General features: G+C 38.4%; 1 protein-coding gene across 6 annotated transcripts in view; it reads right to left on the bottom strand.

Annotated features, from left to right (window-relative positions):
- Window positions 1-254: 254 nt before the first annotated feature.
- Window positions 255-27,889, bottom strand: part of VAMP4 (vesicle associated membrane protein 4) — a 50,577-nt gene continuing 22,942 nt past the window's right edge. For 3 of the 6 annotated variants that reach the window (XM_045084611.1, XM_045084610.1, XM_013058396.2), the window contains 7 exons: window positions 25,846-25,965; window positions 20,899-20,945; window positions 17,734-17,784; window positions 11,076-11,176; window positions 9,552-9,631; window positions 6,922-6,973; window positions 255-4,512 (listed from right to left, as the gene is read on the bottom strand). In XM_045084611.1, coding sequence (XP_044940546.1) covers window positions 4,484-4,512; window positions 6,922-6,973; window positions 9,552-9,631; window positions 11,076-11,176; window positions 17,734-17,784; window positions 20,899-20,945; window positions 25,846-25,911 — 426 coding nt within the window. In that variant the 5' untranslated portion in view covers window positions 25,912-25,965 and the 3' untranslated portion in view covers window positions 255-4,483. Of the gene's footprint in view, window positions 4,513-6,921; window positions 6,974-9,551; window positions 9,632-11,075; window positions 11,177-17,733; window positions 17,785-20,898; window positions 20,946-25,845; window positions 25,966-26,291; window positions 27,097-27,889 lie in introns of those variants that run through there. The other 3 variants (XR_006607974.1, XR_006607973.1, XM_045084612.1) reach the window with 3 other exon arrangements.

Here is a 27,889-nt window from a genome sequence, read left to right on the forward strand (position 1 = left end):
AAGCCATAGTATCCCACCAGTTTTTCCACAGTTGAGACTCAATGATTTTACAGGGAAATTCCACCTTGATTCCATCAAAAGGCTGTGCAATGGTCATGGTTTTTGGTGACAGTATTTTATCTCTCTTCTTCCCCCCGCCATGTACTCTGTTGGAAAGCTGGGATGGGTTAAATCAGCGCAATCAGCCAGAAGTTGTGAGCTACGCTTTGAAGGTAAGACAACAAGTAACATATTGAATAAGCCAAAGTGCTTAATTTTGTTTTCTATGAAAGTTTATTTTACTGTTTAGTATGGAGGGGCTACAGACACATAGCTGACACGAACACAAGGTTCTAAACTTTGCAACACTGGTAGGGGTGGTTATGAAGAGTGGAGAAGCTGGAGACCAGGGCACAGGACCATCGCATTTGCTCATCTCCACCATACATCTTATAACAGCAAAGGCACTTTTCAAAAGATTAAATAGAAGAGCATGGAATTTCAAAAAACATATACCCAAAGCATAAAAAACAAGTGGTTGAATTTTCTTATACTTTTTTAACATTTTACTAAAATCTCTGAAATATGCAATGTGCTTTTTAGCCTTGAAATCAAATCATTGAGACTTCCTCAAATGAAAAGAACCTGATGGAATACTATAAAATCAGGATTTCTCTATACCCACTTATTGTTAAAGAGCCCTACTATCACCTGGCAAAGTCCAAAGGCCACTATCATGTGCTTACCTCTGCAGGCAGGACTTGGAAGCGGACTCTCACATACTAGCACACTGGTGTCTTTGTGGTTTCCTAGGTACTTATCTAGAAAGTACCGGGTCCACAGCATTATGCTGGGTGCTGTGGAGACACACAAATATGGTATCATCTGTGCCTTCACAAGCTTACACTTACCCACTCTAACTAGGTTAGTCATGCTTTCCTTTCAATTCCTACTGACCTGTTCCAAGCAGTTTTTCCACCCCCACGTGCCCCCCCAACCCTGTGCTGCCCAAGCAGTTTTATAAAACAGGAGCCAGATTAAAAGTTTGTGTCCCCTTCCCTTATTTCTACTTGATTTTCAGAAAAAGAGTAAGACCAAATCAAACTTACAAAGACAGCCCGAGTCCCACGTCCTTCTGACCCATGGTTCTGTTTGTCTACATCATGGACAGAGCAGGGGGTGGACTGAGAAGGGCAACTCTCGGCTCCTTTGGACTCAGCACCTTTACAATGCTCTGTGAAAATTTCCTGCACACATGTAAGCACTACCACGCATTCTCAAACAAATGTAGAAATGCCTTCGGACTGATGCATGCCCTTACTCCACACTCGGAAAGATAAAATTGACTTCAGTCACATTCCCATTGTGAAAACACAAGGTCAGACTCATGAAACAGAACAGTTAGCTATCCTGGACTTGGTAAGACTCGCTACAATTAAGGACCTTCCGTAGCAGCATCCCTTCCCCCTAGCATGAACACACAGTATCTTGCATGTGTTCTCGTCCGTGTACAGACACACAGGTGTAGACAGGAGTAGGTGTGGGCGACAGAGCACACAGGGCAGCAAGCATGTTGAAGACTGGATTGACCATGGGAGATTTCAATTTCTTTTTATTCTTGCTACACAGAATGGAGCGACGTCTAATTTTGCTGTAGAAGTGCCGGACGTTCTCTTCTAACGCGGAGCGCTCGGATGGTAAGTGATCTGCAGGGCATTAACCCGTGTATTTCTCTCTCTGCTGTGAACTAATTAGTCCTCCTCCATTTTAGATGTTCCATTTTCAATACTGAGCTTTCTTTGAATCAAGAAACCCCCAAGTTCATAAAACCGGAGTGCAATTTTCAGTGAGCTTTATCAGGATGGAGAAGCCAAAAGACCACTAGTGACACTGGGTTCTAGTCAGAAGGAGTCAGTCAGTCAGTTTTATAATCATGAAACTACTACAGGGCATAGGCTTCAGTAATTAAACACAAATCATAAGGGTATGTTTCAAGCATTATAAAAATAGTGACCTGCTTTCACTGGATACCAACTAGTATTTACAAAGCTACTTGAATTTTTCTGTTGATCTTCGTTGCTGTTAAATAATGATAGTTTTGATAGTGGTAAAACTTCATTTTTCAAGTGCAGGATGATCTGAGCTGAATGAGAAAAAGAATGATTAAGGGAAGGAAGGTAGGTAGGCCTGACATCAATTTGAACATTTTTTGATTGTAAGAAGCTCGTGTCTCTAAGATTACCATGGTAAAGTCATAAGCATGCCATCCGTTTTAAGAATGTCAGGGCTCGTGAAGACCAAGAAACACAAAAGGGTAAACTGTGTACCAAGCCACCACTAGAACACAGAGTGACATGCTTGCCACCAGTATTTCTGGCAGTCACATATTTAAATACAAGGAAAATAACATATATATGGTATTGTAATTTTTTATGGTTAAAACAAATAATTTTAATACTTTATTAAAAGAAACATTGGAAACATGGATTCTTTTTGAGAAATAATCTTCTTCACTGCTATCATGGAAAAACCAGATTTCTCCCCTAACTAATGGAAAATTAGCCACTGATAAGTCTAGTGCCAATCCCGAATAAAAGATATACATACATAGGTTAGGACTGATTCTGTCCATCCCGTTAAAATATTTCCATTCCTGAACTGTATTAGGTACTAAGATTCTAAAAATGCTCATTTTCCTGGGCATCCTATTTAGTCAAAGGATTTAATATTTCTTTCGTTATTTACATTGATATTTATGAAGAGTAGAGAGACCAGTGACCACACCCCCTGGGATGTAAAACATTTATCTTCTTCAAAGTGTATCAGACTATCAAACTTAGCGTAACCTGTAGATGTCTTGAGTAGCTACTGATGTGCTTTTTCCCTTCATATTTCTTTCCATTTAAACAGAACATTTTTGCCTCTTAGTACTTAAAAATTGACCTTCTAGCACACAAATTTGCTGGACTCTTCATAGCTATAGCACTTATTTGTGGACTCTTTAAGGTTTTCTACATTCTTTGCTTGTTATTTATTTTCCATTATGGATAGCTTTTATTTCTGTCTCTTGCTTAATTCTTTTGGCTAAAAACTCCAGTACAATTTTGAATAAAAGTGGCAAGCATGGAAAAAAAAAATTCCTGTAGTACTTAGTACTTAAAAATTCCTGTAGAATTTTTAAAAAAACAAAAACAGATTCTATGTTTCATACATTCTGAATTAAAATGACCAAAGAAATAAACCTATACAGGATCATTTGTCTTTCCCATTTCAATACTGTGTCTTCTATTAACCGCATTTCAAATTTAGTTACATACGCATATATAGTCACCATATCTATGTGCAAAAGTTCCTGCAGGACCTCCAATTTTATTATAAAGCCTCCTCCTCGAACACATTTGAGGACTATGTCTTTTCACTTTGACTTGTTTAAACAACACAAGGAGGTTGGCACATTTTAACGTTAACATTACATTTTATTGCTGTAAAAACAAATTTAAATTAATGGTGACTCTAGCTATTTGGTTACTGATGATGATTACCTCCTGACTTTCTAGACGCATCACTATTGGCTAATTTGACATCTGACTATACAACATGCATCTCTTGGGGGATGATTAGGAAATGCAAAAGTAACAAATTCTAAGCAGATGATTTTGCTACTTTGAGCACTTCTGGCAGAGGGACTAGTTGAAGTTAAAGAGGGAAGCTATCAAAATAAGATTAGAGAATAAGTTACCTGTGGATTTCATTTACTCACATTAGGTGTGGTTCCTCCTTATTGGAGGCTAACTGGAAACAGACCGGACCATGCTGTTCACTTTCAAACACTCCAATGATGTTCTCCAATAATTTTATCTCCAGTTTTATGGTGCCATACTACGCTTTTTGTATTTAAGTTTTCCATTTCCATAATCCATATGCCAAAAAATTACTACACATTCCCTTTTACAGTCAAAAATAGGTTTACTGGAATGTTTTAGTTATAGCTGAAGGCAGCAACATTTACATTTAGCTTTTGTTACACCCATAAACATGTGGAAATTGCTTGCAAAGCAATCGTAATGTGAGAAGAATCTTGCAAATATTGATGGAATGGCTATGCATGTTTTAGTACTCTACATAGGCTTCTGGACTCCCAGTCTGACCCCATGTCAATGCAATAATGCAAGTCCTTATAGTAACAGTATGAAATATTATGATCACTGTTTAATTCCATGTACAAATAATGAACTGGCAAGTATCTAGTTTCAAATTAGATCCTTGGAATATGGCAAAAGAGAGGCTGGTTATCTCTGCCTTAAACATAATTTTTAAAAACACATTTTGCTCGCAGGGAAGAAGAAAACTGGACATTCTCAATGCTCCAATTTGAAGTGATACTTGCCTCTTAGTTTCTTGAAAAAGAAGTTTTGAAAGTTATATACATAAGTTTCATTTAAATTATGCAGCAATCTTTTATTATTGTCCCAGATTTTGTGTAATGAAGATCTTTGTCACCAAATCAAGCACGGTATTTCAAGACTGTAAGAACTGCAAGAGAAAAAAGTGAAAAAGGAACACATCAAAATCAGATTCAGATGGTACGTTAAAAACAGTCTTCCTAAATGTAGCAGTCTACTTTTGGAAATAGGTAATGAGGAAGGAGCTTTTTATTTATTCGTTTGAGAGAGAGAGAATGTGTGTACATGGGGCAGGCAGGCAGGAAGGGGAAGAGGGAGAATCTCAAGCAGACCCCCTGCTGAGCACTGAGCTCGGAGCCCACTGCAAGGCTCCATCTCACAACTGAGATCATGACCTGAGCTGAAATCAGGAGTCAGACACTTAACTGACTGAGCCACCCAGGAGCCGCAGGAAGGAGCTTTTATCTGAGATGAAAGATGACAAATGGGAATGAAAAGCAAAAAGATCATAAAACAAACTAAATGTCTAACATTAGCATTTTTTTCTTTAAAGATTTTTTTTTTTTAAAGATTTTATTTATTTAGTTGGCAGGCAGAGAGAGAGAGGGAAGCAGGCTCCCTGCTGAGCAGAGAGCCCGATGTGGGACTCGATCCCAGGACCCTGAGATCATGACCTGAGCCGAAGGCAGCGGCTTAACCCACTGAGCCACCCAGGCATCCCTATCTTTAAAGATTTTAAATGATTTCCACACCCAACATGGGTTGCAGCCCCAAGACCAAGAATCACATGCTCTACAGCTGAGCCAGCCAGGGGCCACTAAATTGGCATTTTGATCAAACAGATTATGGTATTACCATAGCATACAGTTGCTACAATATTTTTAAAATGTTAAAGATTTTAAACACATTTTCACAGGTTATTAAATAATATTAAAGTATATTAGTTTTTGAAAAACATGCTGAATATCTTAATAGGAAAAAACTTGATGTATACATGATACTTATATTAACAGTGGCTATCTCTGTATGGTAGAATTACAGCTGAATTTTATTTTTCTTTATGCTTTATTCCACATTTTCCAAATTATCTATCATAAATATATGGTTGATTCTAGGTATGTATAGTAGTTATAAAGTCACCACAAATACTCAATTAGTGAATAATAAACCCCGTTCCTACAGAAAATACAGGGTTAAATTCCTGCAAGCCTCTGGTTACATTTTTGTCAACCAAGTCCATATATAACCTTGTGTTTCTGTTCAAAGATAACCTTTATATATGTTGATTCATGAACATTGAACTTCTGGCCAACAGCACTATAACTTGTGCCCAAATGAAGCTTATCGAACACGGGTGTTTTCTGGAAGGCCCATTGCTGCTGCCTTGAGCTTAGCAATGCTAGCCATCACTTTAACACGAGCTTGGGGACCACTTTCAACAGAGAACTCATACAATAAAATGCACAAAAATGTGAGAAATGGGGCACTAAATAGACTTAGAAAGACATGTTTATGAGAGCCAAAACAGAAAGGCAGAGCACGGCCTGCTTAGACATCAGCTGGGAACATACACTGCAGGAGGCTGGTTTTTCACTGCTCTGAACACAGCTGTCAACAATCGGGGAAGGACCTCCAGGACTGATTTCTGACTTACACATCAGTGTTTTAGGTGAAGCCACAAACACAGTATCCACGAACAAACTCTTCCTGTTTAAAAGGAGTCTCAGGCTCAGTCGGTTAAGTGTCTGCCTTCGGCTCAGGTCATGATCCCAGAAGTCTGGGATGGAGCCCCACACTGGGTTTCCTGCTCAGCAGGAAGCCTGCTTCTCCCTCTCCTGCTTCCCCTGCTTGTGCTCTCTCTGTCAAATAAATAAAATCTTTAAAAAAGAAAGAAGTATCAACATGGAGTTTTTCAAATGGTTATTTTGAGACACTTTATATTAATCTTTATAAAATCCCTATAAGCACAGGTGAAGAGGCAAAAGGAGGTAATAAAAATGATCTAACTTTAATAATATTATGGGGGAAAAAGAGAAGACAAGAGTCAAGTTTTAATGACTGAAATCAATTCAAATCTAAAACCAAACCAAAACAACACAACAAAAAACCCTCATATAGAAAAACTCTATTTGGACTTGTCCTCCAAACACAGTATTATGAAATTAAAAACTTCCATACCTTAAGTTAATAGAAGATGGATGTAACAGTTGCCACCTTTGGCCTAGAACAAAGAGCTCAGCCCTGTATTTGTGGGTGTGTGTGCTAGGGGAGTAGGCAAAATTCTCTGAGAATCCGGTAAAAGACACAGACTCTCTCCATAAAAATGTGCATATCCATATTCACAGTACAATTTTTCATACAATTTAAGGACATTTTCAGAGATCCACAGACCCTAGTAGGTTAAGAGGTCCTGATCTGGGTCAAAAGTCTTTACTCAGTCCTGACATAATCAAACTAGGTCAACTGAAAATAAGAGAAATTAGAATGAACTCTAAAACAAATGATACTGCCCCCAATTACTAATATAGTAAATACTTACTGATAATCACTAGCAAAAGGATAACAGCAACCAAAGCCATGATGGCTTTTATCTACAAGACACAAAAAGAAATTAAGATAGGTATTAATGTTTGACTTGTTAATAAAGTCAAAAATATTTGTTCTTTATTATACTAACTCATCAATGAATAGGCTTATCCCCTGAAAGCTTGTCCAATTTCTTCTCATGTGAACTGGCTGACTTATTTGCATCTTTTTATAAATAATCAGAGTTCCCAGATTCAGGAGTTTTTGCCTGGATTTTATATTCAAGGCTGTACTGCACAGTAAACAGTAAGAATCAAAGCTTTCATTGGCTTGAACACTGTCTATGATTTCTCATGGTTATTTCTAATATGAGGCCAAGAAAAGTATGAAATTTTAGCAATTCTGTTCACAAGTGTCAGGATACGAGGAGTAACACAGGCATCTAATGTAACTCATTCTCTCCACATAAGGCGACATTTTAAATAGCACTTCGTCTCAAAGTATATGAGAATTCTATTAGTTTTTGTGCCCCTTACTCTCTTTCTTGGCATTTTTGTCTCCATTTTGAGGATATAATCCTCATTTAATAACCTGATTTAATAAATAACTTGCCTAAGAGCACTCTTGGCCAGTTTCACAGTTGAGAGGAGAAACCTTAAGATAGTACTTAGCTGCTTAATATTTTCAGCTCACAGCTCTCTGTAAAATTGTTACATTCCTCATTTAATCCTAAAATGCATAAACTATAAATTGGTTTGGTTTTCCTGATGAATTCAAATGCAAGTCTGATTTTATCAAACATTTCACAATTGATTAAAGACAGTTCATTAATTAAAAAAAAGATACCCACTACTATAAACACATGAGCATCAGAAACAGCAACTAGGAGCAGCTTTAATGCTTCTAAACTAGAGCTACTGGTAACATTTTAGTGGCATCACATTTATGACAAGAACAAAGTGCCTAAGAGAGAACACATGGAAGCTTTGCAATTTGGACACCAGGTGCCTATTAAAATTATTAATTATGATAACAAAACAATGTTGAAATTCTCCCACCTCACCTATTGGATAATTTTGTTCACTTACTTTAAAAGTCAGGTTTATTGAAATATACCTTATCTAGAGTAAAATCCACGCTTTTAAAGTTCACTTTGGTGGGTTTTGACAAATGTATAGACCTCAAACACCACCATTAGTCAAACATAAGGCATTTCCATCACTCCCAAAAAGTTCCCTCATGACCTGTTCTAGTCAGTATCCACCTCCCTACTCTTAGCCATTGGCAGCCTCTGACCTGATTTCTGTCCTTATATCCCGGTCCTTATCCTCTCCTAACTCCTCTAAGTCAATCCAGAAAACGGCAGTGATATAAGGACTATTCAGAAATATAATTCAAATGTAATTTAAAAATATAATTCAATTTTTCTCCTTAAAAACACAGTTTAAAAAAAAAGCATACTGTTCCTCTGATTTAGATATGGCTAAGAAAAGCGAGGCAAAATGCACATTATGGTCATCTTTTTGTGACTACATGAATGGGTCACATGTGTGTACGGGGAAAGGAAGTGAGAGGCTTGGACCCTTTGGTCTTCTAAATCAGACTACAGAGTACAGAACATCTATAAAAATGGAAAACTTAGGGGAAATTTATTTTTTAAAGAATAAAAATTTAAGCCAAAATTAAAATTCCTACAAGGGGAACAAGGAAACCGGATTCTTTCCTCTGTTCTACTTCTGAAAGGAAGCTGATTCAACAGGTCAACAAAAACAAGTAAATCCAAGGAAATTCTCGGAAGAAATCCTTAGCATAAGGCAATATCAAGTTTATAAAGTTATCACTAAGCTTGAAAATGAGAGATTAAAAACAATGAGTTTATGTCTAAGGTTTTCAACAAACTCAAAAATTGGGAGGAAAAAAAATTGCTCACGTGACACAAAATTCACAATAAAAATCTTAAGACATTTGCTGTTTCCCATCCAAGTACTAACCAGGCCCAACCCTGCTTAGCTTCCGAGATCAGACGAGATCAGACGCGTTCAGGGTGGTATGGCCATAGACAAAACATTTGCTGTTTAATGCTTAGACGTATTTAAGAGGCAAATTCATTTCTATAAAATGTTTTTGCAAAAATGTATTAATGTATATATTGATTCTCATGTATTTCCTAGTTAAACATTTCTCTTATTTCTCCGGAATAATAAAGGACAGTGAAACTTTCTTAAAGCTTCATTTGTCATAATGGATTCTGACATATAAACTGGTTTTATTTTTTTCCCTTCCAACAGAAAACTATTTTTCTCTAGCTTCCATTACATCTTTTTAATATCTCTGTAACACTTTAAGTTGCTCCAAAAAGGTACTAATAATAACATGAAAAATTTGTATTTCTTACAAAGTAGTAAGAGTATAAGTAGCTAAATTATTTAAAAAGGTGGGACTGCTTGATTCTTTTAGTTATTCGTGTGCCCAAAACTATTAATTCAACAAATATTTGCTGAGTCCCAGCATGCCCCAAGTTCGGCAGCTATTATAAACAAGGCAATGGTAGTCCCCGTCCTCACAGAGCTTCAGATCCAGAGGCCCTCTGGCCTTTGAAGAGCCCCTGAGACGCTGGGCAACTTACCCAGTGTTCTGACTTACTTTGCATCCACGCCACCACATTTGCCTTCGAAGTTGTTTGGATCTGTTGCTAAACGCAGTTGCGTTATCCGATAAGCTTTCTATATCACATAGAGGATGGAGAGAAGGATTAAACGACATAACAGGATTCGTTTATCTAGTCACACAAAGACAAGAAAATATTAATTTCTACTCCTGCAAATGTAGTCCCTTCTAAGCATGAAAACAACATCCTCCCTTTCCTCCACCCACAGACTCTGGCATCTGTACTGGGGCGTGGGGCATGGAGGCAAAAAATGACTGTAGGTTATTTTTCCCAGGGTCTCCATGCTTTCACATAAACTTTTGAATTCTGGTAAGAAAATACTCGACACACCTATGAAAAAAATTGGCATGTAGAAAAGGTCAGATTCTTAGAAGATATAAAAAGTGACTGATTTTGAAGTAAAATAATGAAATTTATTTATTTTTGCTGGGACAGTATCAGTTGTATTGAGGATGTGGAACAGTAGAAACGCTCACATACAGCAAGTAAGGATAAAAGCCGGCAGAGATCTGAGGACTTCGAATAATCTGACAGTATCTAGTGAGGCTGAAAATATCTGTCCCCTACTAAACAGCAATTTAGGGGAGCCTGGGTGGCTCAGTGGGTTAAGCCGCTGCCTTCGGCTCAGGTCATGATCCCAGGGTCCTGGGATGAGTACCGCATCGGACTCCTTGCTTGGTGGGGAGCCTGCTTCTCTCTGCCTGCCTCTCTGCCTGCTTGTACGCTAGCTCGCTCGCTCTCTCTGACAAATAAATAAACAAATAAAATCTTTAAAAATAAATAAACAAACAGCCATGTATTACTAGTTACATACCCTAGAGAAAACTTTCATACACGCATACAAGGAGACATGTGCAAGCATGCCCACTACAAACCTGTCTCATAGCGAAAAAGATCTGAACAACCCATTTACCAGGACAATTTAACAGGATAAATAAACTGTGAAACAGCCTGAAGTAAAACAATGAATTTTAAAAGTGGTTAAATAAGTTTTGTGGTTCGGTAAGCCTTTCAAGGAGGAGTGAGGTATTTAGTCCTTCATCACTGAAACAATATTTGAGAAGCAAACATGTGCCAGTAACGTTAAAAGTACGGAGACTAACATTTGTCAGTAAAGAAATGTTACTAAGTCATCAGCAAAAGCCCAAGATAAAAATATCAGATTAAGTCTGACAAAAGTGTTGAGAAGAAGTGATCAGACTTTTCCTTCTTGAGATCATAAGAAATACAGTGCTCATGAACATAAGGCAAAAAAAAAAATTTCTACTCTAACTGTTCAACAATAAATTTTAAAATTTTCCATTCTCAACCCAACAATTAATGCAATAAGGTGATTCAAGTAAAGGGAGCTAAAGTTAAAATACTAAAATCACAAACTTAAGAACCAAGTATCATTTTCCTAAAGCACGATTCCTAAACTCTGGCTAGAGAAATGGAAGGAGAAATAAACTATCACAACACAGATTAATAATATCAAGAAATATATGAAGTATCTGTACCTGATTTGTCCTGTAGTTCATCTAGTCTCTCCCCTCTTTCAATTACCTTTGTAATATTTTCTTGCATGACATCAATAACTTCATCCACCTGATTCTGAACACTAGTTTAAAAGAAAGATTTAAAAATTATTTTGTCTTTTGAGCATTTTATAATTTTTGAAATGTTCATCAGAAAAATTCCATGGTAGAAAATAGCAAGTTTTCAGAAAAACACTCAACTGTAAAATGTTTAAGTGAAGGCTGGGTAGCACGGCCCTTCCATTTGTGGCCTTGAGTACTCAAGAAATTAAAGATACCATAAGTGAAAGTCATATTTAACTTGAAGATAGGTTAGTCCTGTCCCTACAAATTCCCAGTGTTCAGTTACTGCAGATCTTAGTCAAATAGCTTAACTCTAAGTAATGACTTTCATCTTCTTTTCCTCAGGCTACCGAGCCGTCCCACAGATGCAGCAATAAACTACTTCTGCTGCAGTTTACACACTAAGGCTAACAAAGGGTTTGCCCTGGTGTGCGATTAGCTTATGACAGTCCTCACTTTCCAGGCTGGAAACGTACGCTGAGGGTCCAGGTATTAACTCTTCTCTGCTCATCAGTTTTCTCTTAAACAGGTTTAAGACGGGCACAGCCGGGAAGGTTCTGAAGCACCCAAGAGGGAGGAGAGAGGAAACATTTTTTGCTCTTTTTCAAAAAGAAAATATAATTTCCTCCTTTATGTTAGGTGATGAGGACCTGTTCTAACCGAATTTCGGACGGTTTACTAAAGACTTAATCTTCATTCATTCATTCATCTAATTGGTTCTGAGCTGCCTTCTTTCGCTCAGGACTTACCTTGAGTACACAAACACGGAAATGTTTAATAATTTACTATTTAGTTTTCCTCTGTTCTCTTAGACAAAAATTATTTTAAATTACCTCATAAAATGGCCATGCCAGTGAAATATTTAAAAGGAGAAATAAAGTGAACTCATGGTTCTTACTACTCAAATAATATTTAAAATGTACTGGATTGCAGGCTAGCAACTATATAAAATATACTTTACATAAACACACACATATATAAGGATATGCAATTGTTTCTAATTGGGGAAAGAGAATTGCATCAATTACCACCTACACGTTTTAGATAAAACTTCACAATATACACCTGGTCTCTGCCCTCTATTCCCCAGTGAGTCAGGGGTGAGGTATGGATGCATAATTTTATGAGTTTTTCCTCTTCCCTTTGGAGACGTGTATCTTCAAAGTTTGCTTTAAAATCAAAATGAAGATCCGTTTAGACACAGGCGGGTCCAGAGCAGTGGCAGATTCAAGTAGCAGTGACTATGTTTGATGACAGCCCCTTCTTAAGTGAAAAGTACTATGTGAACCCTCTGATTATCCAACATGGACTTCAGGGCTCATCACAGCTCCCCAGAATTGTGTTTCCCACATAGATCTACAGAAGGACATAGGACTGAAGTACAACCAAGCTACAACACGCAGAACTCTCTTTTCTGCCCAAAAAGATCTGAAAAAGCCTCTAAATCCCTAAGATGGCTTGTTGCAATTTCTAATCACCTAAACAAAGAGCTAAAGATGTTCATCCTATGTAAGAATAACGGCACAAACACTTAAGCAATTCATGTGTTCAGTAACAACGAGAGCCCACTATGTGTTGTTTTACGGCAGGAATGAACAAAGCAGACAATCCCAGCTCTCATGGAACTTACGTTCAAAAGTGGAGTGAGTGCATTGAATGAACCTTGAGAGCTGTGACAGCCTGTCTCTCTGTCCCACTTCTCTAATGAATGCATCTAACACTAAGTGAGAGTACGTACCTGTTTCTTGCCTTTCCCCCACCAGAAGCTAAGCTTGATGAACACTCAAAGCCTTGCCCACTATGTTCACTTTCACAGCCCCCAAATCAGCAACAGTGCCTGGGGCAGAGCACCTGTTTGATAGACATTTGTTGAATAAGCCAGCAATTTGGGTGTAAGTCCTGCAAAGCATACCCAGTTACTTGAGAAGATAAAAGGCAGGGAACGTAGAGGCCTCCACTGAACTCTGAGAACTGTAACAGAGATACATCTATGGAATTCCCAAGGTGGTTACTTTTTGTCATTTACAAGAGATGACAAGAGCCTACAGTTAAGGCAGTACCGGGGTGGGTGTGGGCAACACAGACCACACCCCTCCACGTGATCAGATCATGGCTATTTGGATACTGATGCCCTATACATTTTAAAACAAAAACAAAAATAACTGAAGAAGTAACTATGGTCCTAGAATCCCCATAAGCAAAAGACCTCATGGATAAGGGCAGATTAACTGGGAGAGAACCCATAGAATTCCAGATTAATTTTTACTAGATTATCAGAAACCTAAGGGTATTACCTCAACAACATGGCACGCATGTAATAAATCTCTCACTAAGAGAAATCAACATTTTATTTTTTCTGCTAAGGATTAACTAACAAATTGCTACTTTCTCTTTCACATATTACTGTCTGCTGGTATAACACTCTTAAGCCCTCTATTGTAAAACCTATATTGAATGGGAAATCTCATAATTGTGTTTCTGTATTTCAAGATGTTCTCATGCCCAGAATGTAACTTCTATAAAAAATTATCTACTTATTTTAATATAAAGAATAATTCTTTAAAAACAAATGGTAACACATATCCCATGATATTACACATTTTCATAGCAGTTACAATACTGATCTCCACTTGTATTTTATGCTGATCTTATCTTTATTACACTTTAAATGCCTTAAAAGCAGAGACTGTCCCACTCATCCTTTTATTTCCTAGGTCATGTGAAATATGCCTGGTAGAAATAGGCATTCATTCATTCAAAAAAACATTTACTGGGGCACCTGGGTGGCTCAGTGGGTTAAGCCTCTGCCTTCGGCTCAGGTCATGATCTCAGGGTCCTGGGATCGAGTCCCGCATCGGGCTCTCTGCTCGGCGGGGAGCCTGCTTCCCCCTCTCTCTCTGCCTGCCTCTCTGCCTACTTGTGACCTCTGTCAAATAAATAAATAAAATCTTTAAAAAAAAATTTACTAAGGAGTTATTATTATACTATTTATTGAGGACTCCAATGTGAAGGGTTTAAGTCCGATCTTCGGGAAGATTAGAGTCTCCCGGGGAAAACCAGGATCCGTGATTCTACCGCCTCGCAGTGCGTAATGGAAGGAAACTGTAGCATCAGCTGTGCAGCCTGGACTAGACAGAGATGGCAGCAAGGTCCTGGCAAGGAGTTTTAAGGGGTAAGTGTGAACTGGGCAGAGTAACACAGGAGGCGGACAGTGGAGAAGTTCTGGGCTAAGGGATCATATATAAGAGGAGGAGATATTTTAGGGGCCAGGTGATGAACTGGACACTAGTGAAGAAGTTGGGGCAAGAAAGGGTAAAAGCAGGAAAAGGGTAGAAGCAGGAAAAGGGTAGAGAGATTTGTAATTTGAGCAACTGAGTGTCAGGAGATGATGCTATAAACTAGAACAGACAATTAAGAACTCAAAGGAAAAACAAGTCTGTAAAGGAGGGTGTAGAGAATTATATCATTTCCGGTTAAAGGAGAGTCACATGGTAGAAGGGCACAAGAGAGAACATAACCAGGAAAAGATAAAGATACACAGAAAGGAAAAGATACTCCCATGTTGATTTAAATCATCCTTAGGGCCTGATAGCACCTGCATTCCTGAAATGCCTCTATTCCAATTATCAACAAGGAAACTGCATGGGGTAGTAGTGTCCATGGCAAGCCTCCTTGAGTCATACTTTCTCACCTTTCGATGAAAATGATCATCTCTAACTTGTGAGAATTAGATTTAACAATGTTTTTTAAACACTTAGCACCAACACCTAACACTTAGCAATGTGCTTAATGTCAGTGATCTTCTATCAGGAAAGGAAAAATTATGCTCTGCAAAAAATACTCTAAAGAAAAAACAACTTATTTTCATAGTTAACACCCCCATCTTGTGGCTTTTTAAGGTATTGTTGACTAAAGAAGGTTTTAAAGTTATGTGGTATTTTTGCAACTATATATATGTATTTCTGTTGCATCATGGAATGTTCCTTGGGGACCTTTTTTATAAAGTTAAACTGACTGGACCAAAACTATAGTTTGGAAATTCCCTACCCCAACAGAGGATGCCTATAATTCACTAGAAGTGCATTTATAAAGCTATAATTTAACTGAAAAGCAAAGAAAACGTTCCAAAGAGAATCTTACATTTTATATAGGCATGTGAATATTTTAAATCCTTCACCAAAAATTCTTCCATAAAAAGTGATGTTGAGTACTTTTGTGGGAATCTGGTGTCAACATGCCAATCAGGCTCAAATAAAGCCACAATGTTGCTGACCCCGCAGCAGGACATACCCTGTATTAAATGTCACAAACTAAGTAGTGACAGCGCAATTTAAGAAACTCACCGGTGCTAACAATTTTGGTTACTCAACTAATACCAAGTATTCGTCCAGGGGCAAGCTGTGTGGCAGGCTGTGCTCGGCCATCTTAGGCCATTTAGGGCGCACACACTGAGTCATGCCCTGATGAAATCCGCATTCATGAGTTTGGGCCCACGAGGCTGAATACGTATGTTCTGGAGACTGATCACCTTCTCAGTCTGGCAAACCTTTGGCTCTAGAGTGAAAACCGTTATACTTACTCAATAATCCCTACTGTTCTAAAATTTTGTGATCACCAAAGATATTGTGCTCCTTAGTTTGTACATAAACACTCATGGGTGTATTTGCTCGGCACGTGCTAACACACTTTGTTTCGATGCCCAGGAGTGGTTTGGGTTCATCTGGAAAACCATTTTCAAAAGACTCAATAAGCCACACTAGGTCCTAGGCTCACTCTGCAGGAGGATATCAGACAGGAACGAAGGACACTGACAGGACAAAAACCAAGTGTGTCATCAGTGGAATCCTCTTCGCCGGGCAGTTTAGGTACATGAACTACGTGGGTGGGTACGGAAGTCACTCCGCCTCAGTGCAGAGAACAGCTTCTGCCATGGCATCCCCATGGCCCTGAAAGCTTCACAATCCTCTCAGAACACAAGATGAATGGCCTATTAGGCCATCTCCCACTCATTTCCCTAGAAAACTGTCACAAGACAATTTCTTACCACCTCCCAGGTTCTGATGATGTACGGAAGCTTCTTCCGCAGGCCCTATGTGTGGACCACAAAGCACGGAGCTACAGGGCCAAACTGGCTCCTTTGTCACAGGGCATCCTACAACTCCCATCACAGCCGTGCAGCCCTTTTTGTTTTGGAGTGATCATTTTTGGTGTGTAGGACAAGACCCCAGAGAGTCTGGTTACTCTACATACATAATGAACTGCCTGAATGTAAGTAGCTCATTGTATCTTTACTGGCCAGATCAGAGCCTTGGAGCAGCTGGGACTTTCTTCTGCTGGCCTTGAAGAAGCAAGTACCACGAGTTCTACTTCTGCAAGAAGAGTAATTCTGGCAACAACTACCTGAACTTGGTCAGGAGCTTTGAGGGAGATCCCAGCCCTAGCAACACCTTGATTTCTGGCTTGTGAGACCCCGTGCAGAGGGCCCACCTAAGCAGTGACTGAACTCCTAGACCCATGGAAAATGTGAGATGATAATGTGTGCTGTTTTAGGCTGCTAAGTTCAGGGCAATCTGTTACATAGCAAAAGAAAATGAAAATATCCTGTCTAGCAGTCAAATCAGTTTTCTGGAACCTTGGTTCTGTATTACAGAATCCATTAGCTAGGATTAGATCAAGTGTGGACTTTTTTTTCCCCACACCAACAGCTACCTGACTAAAGCCTGAGTATCTGACCAATAGCTTGATTCCCTGTTACAGCACCCTTACCACTGGGTGCCAGCCGTATCCTGAACGACAGCAGGGACTATCCCTCCTCGGATCCAAATCCAGGCCATTTAGTTTATTGTCCGTGACTAGTCCTCAAAACTCAGTCAGTTTCCAGGGCTATTTCACTGTTCCCTCTAACATCAGGTACATTTACGATAGTATTACCCACCAACCTACCACCACCAACATACACAGAAAAAACTTTACACTGAAAACTACTTAGCTATCTATAAATCTTAGATCAACATTGGAATTAGGATAAGAAGCAGATATGAAAAAATTCTGAAGGAATATAAAAAATATTGTGCTTTGAAAAACTAAATCTATTACACTACTTCTATTAATTTTGAAAACGGGAATCAAGCAATAGATTTAAAACCAAAAAGGACATTGAGATTATGCTAAATAAATGGATCTGACAGAAAATAATCGAGTTAGGAAAACCAACACAGGAATTGGATTTCATTAGCCATTATTCAGAGGTAATTTTGCAAAAATAAAAAGAATTATTGGGTTTTTACAATCCAGTAGTTATAGTTAGTCTATCTTAGGGCTCAGCAAATCTTTTCTGTAAAGGGCCAGATAGATAACAGATATTCAGATTTTGTGGGCCGGAAGGTCTCTGTCACAAGTACTCAAATCTGCCACTATAGTTTGCTTTCAAACAAACAGGCATGGCTGTGTTCCAATAAAACGTTATTCACAAAAATAGGCAGCAACCAGGTTTGGCTCACAGGCTGTAGACTGCCAACCTTCGGTCCACACAGAAATAGGATAATCACTTAAGCCAATGAGTATCTCAGAAACTTACTGCTTAATTTTATCATTTCTAGGTCCAAATCTTGGTCCAGATGGTCCCCTTCTGAAAACAAAATACCAAGTACATATTTAAAATGAGAGCATTAAAAAATATATATAGAGAAAACACACACACACACACATACACACACAAAATCAAGCTCAACTCTAAACATGGATCAGTCATTTATGATAAGAAACCACATCTTACTGGTATTGCTGCAACTGAATGATATTTAATCACATCTGTACTTTACTGGTATTTGGTACTGGCAACAACTAATCTAATTCTTCTGAATGTTAAAATTTTCAGAGAAAATAGGGTTTATATAACTTTTGTTTATACATGGGTTGTTCTAATCACTAACCTCTGAAACATCCTAACAGCTCCAGTGCCAGTGACTATGAATAACTTTATGGTCAATTATAGAACACTAAAAGTAAATTCACCTTCAAATTAGGTTATCATAAAATGCTGATTATCAGGAACAGATATAAAGAGAAATCCATTCAAAACACTAGTATTTTTCTTCTCATCCCTCATTTTAAATTTATCAACAAAGCTAAAGGAAAATCCAAGAGTCTACGAAAATACCAACATTTCTCAAATCAGTTCTTAGTCAAGTGTTGTATCATTTCAACCATTTTAATATTCTGGAAATAAGACTTGGATGTTTTAAGTAATTATTATTTCTATGAGATAGAGAATAAGGTATAAACCACAAAAATCTTAAGAAGTAGATCTGGTGCCTGGCTCAGCTGGTAGAGCATGTCACTCCTGCTCTCAGGGTGTGAATTTGAGCCCCATGGTGGGTGCAGCGCTTACTTTAAAAAAAAAAAATTAGAAAAGAAAAAAAAAGTATCTGTATCAATTAAACACTAACTCCCCATTCCTCCTCGTCCTAGCCCCGCAACCTCCACTCTACCTCTGTGTCTCCGTAAATGCATCTCCTCTACATATTTCACGTGAGTGGAATCATGTAAAAATTTATCCTTTCATGACCAGCTTCTTCCACTCAGCATAACGTCTTTGAGGTTCATCCATGTTGTAACATGTGTGAGAATTTCCTTCCTGAGACCGAGTAATAAAGGCCAAGTCGTAGTCTACTGCGGCGATACACCCTCTGTCTATCCATCACCTGCTGATGGACAGTTAGGTTCCATCTTTTGACTATCGTGAATAATGCTGCTATAAACTTGGGTGTTGATTAATTTTTAAAAAAACGTATTTGTTTCGTCTTCCTTTCAACACCCACACAGCAGCACAGGGTATGGAAGCTACATTCTGAGCAAGTGTGCCCACCGGCTGTCAGGCCCCCTGAAAGATGCACGTTATTCGGGAGTGGACTTTCAGCAGTCCGCTGCCGGCCTGAAGACTGAGTGTTTCTCACAAGGGTATCCAGCTTCCAAGGAGGGAATCAATTATTTAACCTTCTGCCCTTCTGTTCGACCCTAAGTTCCATTCTGACAGGCAGCTATTGCTCTAGTTCTAAGGCTTTTCACCATAACTGGCACCGTGCAATTAGGTTTGTGACTCTTTGGAAATCTTGTCACATGTAGGAAATTATCTTCCCACTTCCTCTGACCTTGTCAAAGCGATACGATTTCCTGTTCATGGATCTGCTTCCTGTCCTGCAGGCTCCTTTTGCTCACTGCTCCACAGCTGTCAATGACTTTTTATAAAATGTTTTTATTTGGGGAGGGGGGAGCCTCTGCAAAAATTCTGCAACATTTTAACAAAGAGAGAGGCAAATGTTTCTCCTAAGGCACACTCTACATCAATCTCCAGAGAATACTCCCCACAACAATATCCCGCCTTCCTGACTCTGCAAATACAAAATCTAGGTCTGTACGGACACAGCCCTTTCTAATCGTAACTGTGAAGAAATGATCACATCATTAACTGACATAGTATCACGGCAATTCAACGGGAAAAGGATAATCTTTTCCTCAGGTGGTGGGGGAACAAGTGGATAGCCAAATGCCAGAAAGAAAAAAAAAATTCACTCTTCACCGTTACCTCAACCATATATAAAAATTTACTTCAAATAGATTATAGACCTAAATGTAAAAGCCAAAACTATAAAACTCCTAGAAAAAAATATAGGAAAGGATCTTATTGAACTTGGGTTTTACACATATTTTGAAATAAGTAAAAACAAGAAAAAAATGTAATAAATGGATTTCCTCAAAGTCAACAGTTTGATCTTCAAAAGATACTGCTATGAAGAGGAAAAGATTAAGCTACAGACTGAAAGTACATATCTGTGAAACGTATCTGACAAAAAGCCTCATCTTAAATACATAAACAACTGAATAAGAAGACACATTTAGAATTGGGCAAAAGATTTTAACATGTACTTTATCAAAGAAGATTCAAACAACAAAATAAATACACACAAAATACACACAAAAAAAGATGTCCAACATGATTTGTCATTAGGGAAATCCAAATTAAAACTATAGTAAGATACCGCTACATACCTGTAAGAATGGCTAAAATTAAAACACTGACCACATATACTATTAATGAGGATTTAGAGCAACTACAACTCTTGTACAATGCTGGTGGGAATATAAAATGGTACACCACTTTGGAAAATAGCCAGCCATAAAAATACGCTAGCCATTCAACTAACTCCTAAGTATTTTCCCAAGAGAAATGAAAGCTTAAGTTGACACAAAACTTGTATGTAGTTGTTTATAGTAGCTTTACTCATGATAGCAAGAACTATAAACGCTCCAAACGTCTATGGATAAGTGAATGGATGAATGAGCTGTAGTACATTCATATAAGGGAATACATCTCAGAAATAAAAAGGAACCACTGGTACGTGTGACAGCATGGATGAATCTCAAAATAATTACGGAAGTGAATGAAGCCAGTACCAAAAAAATAAAGGCCTACTGCATGATAACATTGATTTTACAAATTCTAGAAAATATAAACTATAGTGCTAGGAAGGAAGCAGATCAGTGGGTGCCTTAAGATTAGGGGAGTGACAGATTCCCAAGTGGTATAAGGAAACTTCTGAGGTGATGGTTATGTTTATTACTTGATTTTGGTGATGATTTTACAGGTGTACAGTACATGTATCAAAACTGATATACTCTTTATGCATTTTAGCAGATGTTAGTTATACCCCAATAAAGCTGTTAAACAAACAAAAAAACTTACAGAAAAAAGTCTTCTTCTTCATCCGAATCATCTTCCAGAAGATTTCTCTGTCAAAAAAAAAAGAAAAGAAAAGAAAAGAAAAAGAAAAAGACTTGAGTTTTCGGATTCAGAAGGCTTGCAAACTGTCAGGGAGGAGTAATGAAAGGAGTTCTATCCTAGTGAAATTTCTTTTTTTTTTATTTTTTTTTTAAAGATTTTATTTATTTATTTGACAGACAGAGATCACAAGTAGGCAGAGATGCAGGGAGAGAGAGAGAGAAGGAAGCAGGCTCCCCGCTGAGCAGAGAGCCCGACGTGGGACTCGATCCCAGGACCCTGAGATCATGACCTGAGCCGAAGGCAGCGGCCCAACCCACTGAGCCACCCAGGCGCCCCTTAAAGATTTTATTTATTTATTTGATGGACAGAGATCACAAGTAGGCAGAGAGGCAGGCAGAGAGAGAGAGAGAGAGGGAAGCAGGTTTCCTACGGAGCAGAGAGCCCGATGCGGGGCTTGATCCCAGGACCCTGAGATCATGACCCGAGCCGAAGGCAGCAGCCCAAACCACTAAGCCACCCAGGCACCCCTAGTGAAATTTCTTAACTCCAAGGTTCCAGTCAGAGGCAAGAGTGATTTACCTGTGCTTTACTGAAAGCTAAAAGACAGAACCAAATAAGCCAACCCTCCAACAAAAATGCTTCTAATAGCGAGATCCTATGATGGACTACAAGGCAGAAAGGTCGCTGGAGCCAGGGTGGGAATAAGGAACTGGCGGCGAGCAGGAAGAGGTTAAGTTCCTTGTTCTCCTCTCTCTTGCTTTCCAGTCTCTCCACAGGCAGAACCTAACAGGGAGCCAGAGGGCAGAGGAGAAATGTAGTTGCAAAGCCAATTCCAGCATCAGAGAGGAGTACAGAAGACAGGTTCAGAACCGGGAGACAAGGGTTTGATGGCTGGCACAGTCCCTCTACTACCTTCACAGCTCACAAATAACCCTCCAGACATATCAGACCTGCCAAACAACAACTTCATACCTTTCTTTTGTAAGATGGAACTATTTTCCTCAAGATGAAGATGATCACACCCTCTCGCAACAACCAGACCTTTTCAGAATATAAGAATTTAGACAGTATATAACTTGTAGGTAGAATAATAACTCCCCAAGATATCCCCATCCTAATCCTTGAAACCTGTAAAACTGTTTCCTTGCGTGCTAAAAGGGACTCCACAGATGTGATTAAGTTAAAAATCTTGAGATGGGAAGATCAATAGGGATTATTCATGTGGACCCAACACAATCACAAGAGTTCTTAAAAGAGGAAGGCAGAAGTGCCCGAGAGAGAGAGAAAAAGGACAGAGAGAGAAGACAGGGAGAGAAAGAGCAGGGGGGAGGGGAGGACTTGGAAGATCTTATACTGCTGAGTTTAAAGACAGTATAAGGAGCATGGGCCAAATACCCGGGATGGCTTCTAGAACCTGGGAAAGGCAAGGAATTCTCTCCTAGAGCCTCCAGAAGAAACACATCCTGCCAGAGCCTGGGTTTTAGCCCAGGAAGACCCACTTCGGACTTCTGGTCACCAGAACTACAAGATGGTAAATCTATGTTGTTTTGAGTTTGTGGTAATTTGTTACAACATCAATAGGAAACAAACACACCAAATGTGCCTTTCCTGAGAAAATTACTCAAGGAATTTCACCAGCCAAAAAACCCAATTATATCAGAAAAAACATTCTAAGACAGAGATTGATACAACTGATGATCTAATAAAATGTATGGTCAAATCTGAATAAATGATAATATGACTGTGCACTGTATCTTACAGCTACTGAAAAAGTATAAGGAAAAACTTTAAAAGGGCCCAAAATTGTTATAATAAAACCGAGAACTGGGAGTGGAAGGGTGAAGTGCAGGAGTAAAAGTGAGAGGCACGCCTCACTGGGACAGGAGTAGGGGAGGCGGGAAGCTGGCTAGAATGAGAAAGTAAAATAATGGAGGGGGCATTGTTTTTGGTATGTTGAGAGAGAACACAGCTTTAAACATAACTATTTTGTTTTGTTTTTAAGATTTTTATTTATTTATTTGAGAGAAACAGAGAGCAAGCTAGAGAGAGCACATTCGTGAGTGGGGTAAGGGGCAGAGCTGAGCAGGGAGCCCAGTGTGCTGCTCGATCCAGAACCCTGGGATCTGACTTGAGCCGAAGGCAGACACTTAATGACTGAGTCACCCAGACGCCCCGAAACATGACCGAAACATGAAATATGAAGTTAACAATAAAAAAGAGAGAAGGAGAAAGGAAGGACATTTTTTAACTAGTGATACTGGGGCTGGGGAGATGAGAAAAAACAATCTGCCAAAGTAGTCAGGGAAAGGAGGGAAAACATATGAAATATAATGAACTGTATCTATGTATAATATATAACATATCACAGAAAGTGAGGAAATGAAAACAGAATGTATTAATATTCATTTAATAAACATGTTTGCACACTTTCTATGTGCTACGCACTGTTCTAGGCAAAGACCAGCTTTGAACAAGATAGGTAACGTCTGAACTCTTATAGAAAAAAATCTGATGGTGACAAATGCTACACCAAGAACTGAAACAGTGACAGGATAGGAAGTGACAGGGTGACTAAACGAGATTAGGTTTTCATGGAAAATCACTCTGAAGACGTGAAATTCAAGCTGCAATCCAAACGATAGCAAAGGGCCAACCAAAGATGAGGGGGAAGGGCATTCACGGCCAGCAGAGGGACTGGCTAAGGCAGAAAAATCCCAAGTATATTAGTTATCATAACAAACATCAATGTTTGAACACTCCTATTAGAAGTAAAAACTACATGATTAGAGTCCAAAAATTTCAGCCAATATGTTTACAAAAAAAAAAAATCACCTAAAATGAATGTCAAATAAAGGATGAAAAAAAGAGGTGAAAAAAAATCAGCAAAAGAATGTTAGGGTTAGCAATATTAATACAAAGATGAATTTTAGGACAAAAGCACTAAACAATCAAACCGATGAGGAGAAATGAGTGATGAGGAGAAACTGGCTGGTAGGAGAAGTGGGGAGAAAGTGGAATCCGCATACACTGCTGACTGCAATGCAAAAATTGTGCAACCACTTTGGAAAACAATTTGGCAATTCTCCTAAAGGTTAGACATAATAACTAAGCCAGCAATTCCAGTCCTAGGTATTCACACAAGAAATGAAAACGTTCAGGGCGCCTGGGTGGCTCAGTGGGTTAGGGCCTCTGCCTTCGGCTCAGGTCGTGATCCCAGGGTTCTGGGATTGAGCCCTGCATAGGGCTCTCTGCTCAGCGGGGAGCCTGCTTCCCCCTCTGTCTCTGCCTGCCTCTCTGCCCACTCGTGATCTGTCAAATAAATTAAAAAAAAAAAAAAAAAAGAAAACGTTCATGCAAAAATTGGTATGTAAAAATTCATAACACTGCTATTTTTTAAAGATTTGATTATAATTTTAAGTATATACATAAAGCTTATTTTAAAAAGCTTCCTAGCAAATAGTCTATTGTCTATTGGTGGATTCTACCCCCTTCAAGTAAAAAACAAACTAGAGAGAGTTAGAATAAGGAAAAGACAAATGTTTCCCGTATTGTACTAAAAGATACTTTTAAATCGTAAGTGTTGGAAAAAGTGAGTGAGGTTCAGAATTGTACAAAAAAGGAAAGCGTAAAATGAAATTAAGCAGACTATAAACTCTATGTGGGCAGAGACTGTGCCCTCCAAATTTTAGCACAATAGAGGCGGTCAATTAATGCATCAATAAATGAAGGAGTAGTAATGAGACAGGAAGTGAGTGAGGGCTTCAGGTTGCTAAATAAAAAAGAAAAACACTAATTCCTTTCCTCAATAAATATCTGAGGACTTATTCTAAAAGTAATCTATCTACAACATTGCTATCAAATGTTGTCTTCCAAAATTCTGCATAACTTCTAGATTTACACATATCTGCATAGAATGTTCTGGGATAGGGCCATGAGGGTGGCTCCGTCTGGTTAAGTGTCAGCCTTTGGCACAGGTTGTGATCCCAGGGTCCTGGGACTGAGCCCACAATGGGCTCTCCACCTGGTGTCAGCCTGCTTCTCCCTCTGCCTCTCTCCCCGCCTGCATGCTCTCTTTCTCTAAAATAAATAAATAAAATCTTAAGAAAAAAAAAAAAAAGATTGTTCTGGAATAAAATAGAAATTGAATAGAAATTGAGTGTTATATAAAAACTACTCTGGACTCTGAGACAATTATAGAACTAATATTCTTTATCTGTAGTTCCAAAAATCTGAAAGTTCTGAAAACCAAGAGGTTTTGTAAGTTTCTTCCAAAACTTATTTGGAGGAAAACCTGACCTGAACTGATGTTAGCTAACTTATTTATATGCTTACTTATATACTTAGAGTAACCAGACACGTCTTTTCTCATTTTTATTTTAACGAGGGAGAAGGAAACAATCTTAAGCAGGCTCCATGCCCAGCAGCTGAGCCCAACTTAGGGCTCTATCTCACAACCCTGAGATCATGACCTCAGCTGAAATGAAGAGTCAGACAAGTTAAAACCAACTTGGCCACCCACGTCCCCAGTAATCAGACATTTCTCTGAGAAATATTAATATACTTGGAGGTGCCGCTCCAAAGGCCAAAAAGGCTGTTATATAATATGCACTTAACTACCTTTAAAAATCTGAAAAACTCTGAATTCCAATCATATTTGGTTCCAGAATAAGATGCTGTGTATTTGTATAAAATTCACTTTGAAAGACTAGAAAGAAGCTGTGAGTACAGTTTTATCAATAATGGAGTAGAATTCAACCGAGTCACCAATCTAAGTAACACACGCTTTAAAATATTTACTATGAAGAAGAAACAGAATTAGAATATTTAGATTTTTCTAAAACAAATTATTTACAAAAGGAATGAAAATGTATTTTGAATCTGTTTGAAAAATTAAGATTCTAAACTCACCCTTTCGCTTTTCACAGAACCAGTGACATCATCATCATTTAGGTGGCGCTTGAACTTGGGAGGCATACTTTTTACTCAAGAAGCACTCTTCTGTTTCCCAACAGAAAAAGTATTCACCACCTTGAAAAGAAAATAAATTTCATCTGACTGAGACTTTGGGGTAGAAGCTAAATCACTTCACTAATGTTCAAGGCCTTGCACAAAAGAGCCTCCTTCGTTTCTTGGACTTTACGGCCTTTCCATTTGGTTCATTCCAGGTGATCCTGTCCTCCACGCAAGGCTCCAATACATAAAAAATAGATCTAACTATGAGGAAGTGGATGTAACTTCTTAAAGAGAACATGTGGGGAAAATTAGTGCAGGTTTTTATAAAATTCAAGAGCAGATTGGTTAGGAGAGGAGTAAATTAGGAGAAAATGAGACATTAAATGCTTTAAGATTTTAACCTGGAATTAGAAGACAGCAGAACACTCCCAGTTTTCACATTTTCAGTTAGCTGATTAAATAATCCAGTTTCTTCATCTGTAAAATAGTGATTTCTAGGCTTCTGCATGGTGTTGGGATGGTCAAATCAGGTAATACATGCAAAAACATTCTGTAAGTTATAACATCATATTTTAAAGCACAGCACTAGGCTCCAAGAAAAGGGATTAAGTTTAGTAAGTAGTGGGTTCAACAGAGCCAGGTTTCTTGGTTTTGTTTTTATTTTATTGCTAGAGAAAGTCTCACAGCTTTTTACATGTTAATACGCATTGTGATTTTCCAGGAAAATGTTTGAGTATGCAGTTTACTAAATTTTGAGAAAAAGCTGACATGCAAATTTGAGTTTTCAGTATCTTGGATTAGAAGATAGATGAAAAATGAGACTAGCTAAGGTACTGTATCTTTTAGTATGTGGCAGACACTGTGCTCAGTGATTTACATGTATTTTCTGAAGGACACTCCTTCAAAGTAGGCACTAAGAAACTAAGAACTAAGGACTCATAATGAAAAGTAACGAATAGTCACTCTACTGATTAAAATAGCAGAAACATGGGATCAAATTAATCAATGGCTATGCATGATCAATTTTAACATTTATTAACAGAACCTGTTCTGTTTTAGAAAGACCACGTTGCTGTAACAACCCAGCAGCCCTCTTCCCTTTTTCCCAAGAAGAAACAACTCTAAGATCTTTAAGTATAATTAGGCAACAGTTTGCTGGCGAATATTATATACAAGCCCAGAGTCCAGTTTCATAAACTGAATAAAAAGAGTATTTTAAGTTGGCCTATCAAAATAAATTGACAGTTTTCCCTGACAAGAAATGCTTCCAAAACAGAGACTTAGCCATTTGTAACAAAAACCGAATTCTTGCTACGTAAGTAGCAACTCTAGAGTTCTTTACACAATATTTGTCATGTAAATCTGGCCCATTTTATTCCTCATACTTTGATTTAAGAATAATTCATTCATGCAAAAATGTTATAGCACGCAGGAAAAAAAAAAACAGATGACAAAGGAAGCAAATGAAAAATCTGGGCTTTTCTTTTAATTATACCCACATGTTACTATTTATATTTTAAACCCAACAAAGGGGTTGCTTTAATATCCTATGGCAAAAACCAGGCAGACTCATAGCTTTACGAAATACACAGTAAAGCTACAAGTTTAATGATGAGCAAACCCCATCATCAGGTCCTGTATTCCAGGATCAGCCTCATGAAGGCAAGAAACCAGTGTCTGACAAACAGAAAAGACATCAGCAAGGTATCAAGCAAGATTAACTATGCTCGATGAACCACAGGGAAACTGATGATTTGTGCCAAACAACTAGAAAAAAATAAAGAATGCTCAGAACTGAGGCATATAGTTCTACCTAAAATTTCTCCTGCAAAAAATACACCTGAATTCGGGGATTTGGGTGTGGGTACGTATACAGATAAGAGAGCGTTCATGATGTATTTCAGCAGAGTGTCGAACGGCAATATATAGAATTCATTTAAAAAACGTCACATCACCATATGCTGCTTATGTCATCATCATACGTTTACAGTTTCGTGTG

Source organism: Mustela putorius, unplaced genomic scaffold (assembly GCF_011764305.1).
Source record: "Mustela putorius furo isolate JIRA1106 unplaced genomic scaffold, ASM1176430v1.1 tig00000785_pilon_pilon_pilon, whole genome shotgun sequence".
NCBI classification, from domain to species: domain Eukaryota; kingdom Metazoa; phylum Chordata; class Mammalia; order Carnivora; family Mustelidae; genus Mustela; species Mustela putorius.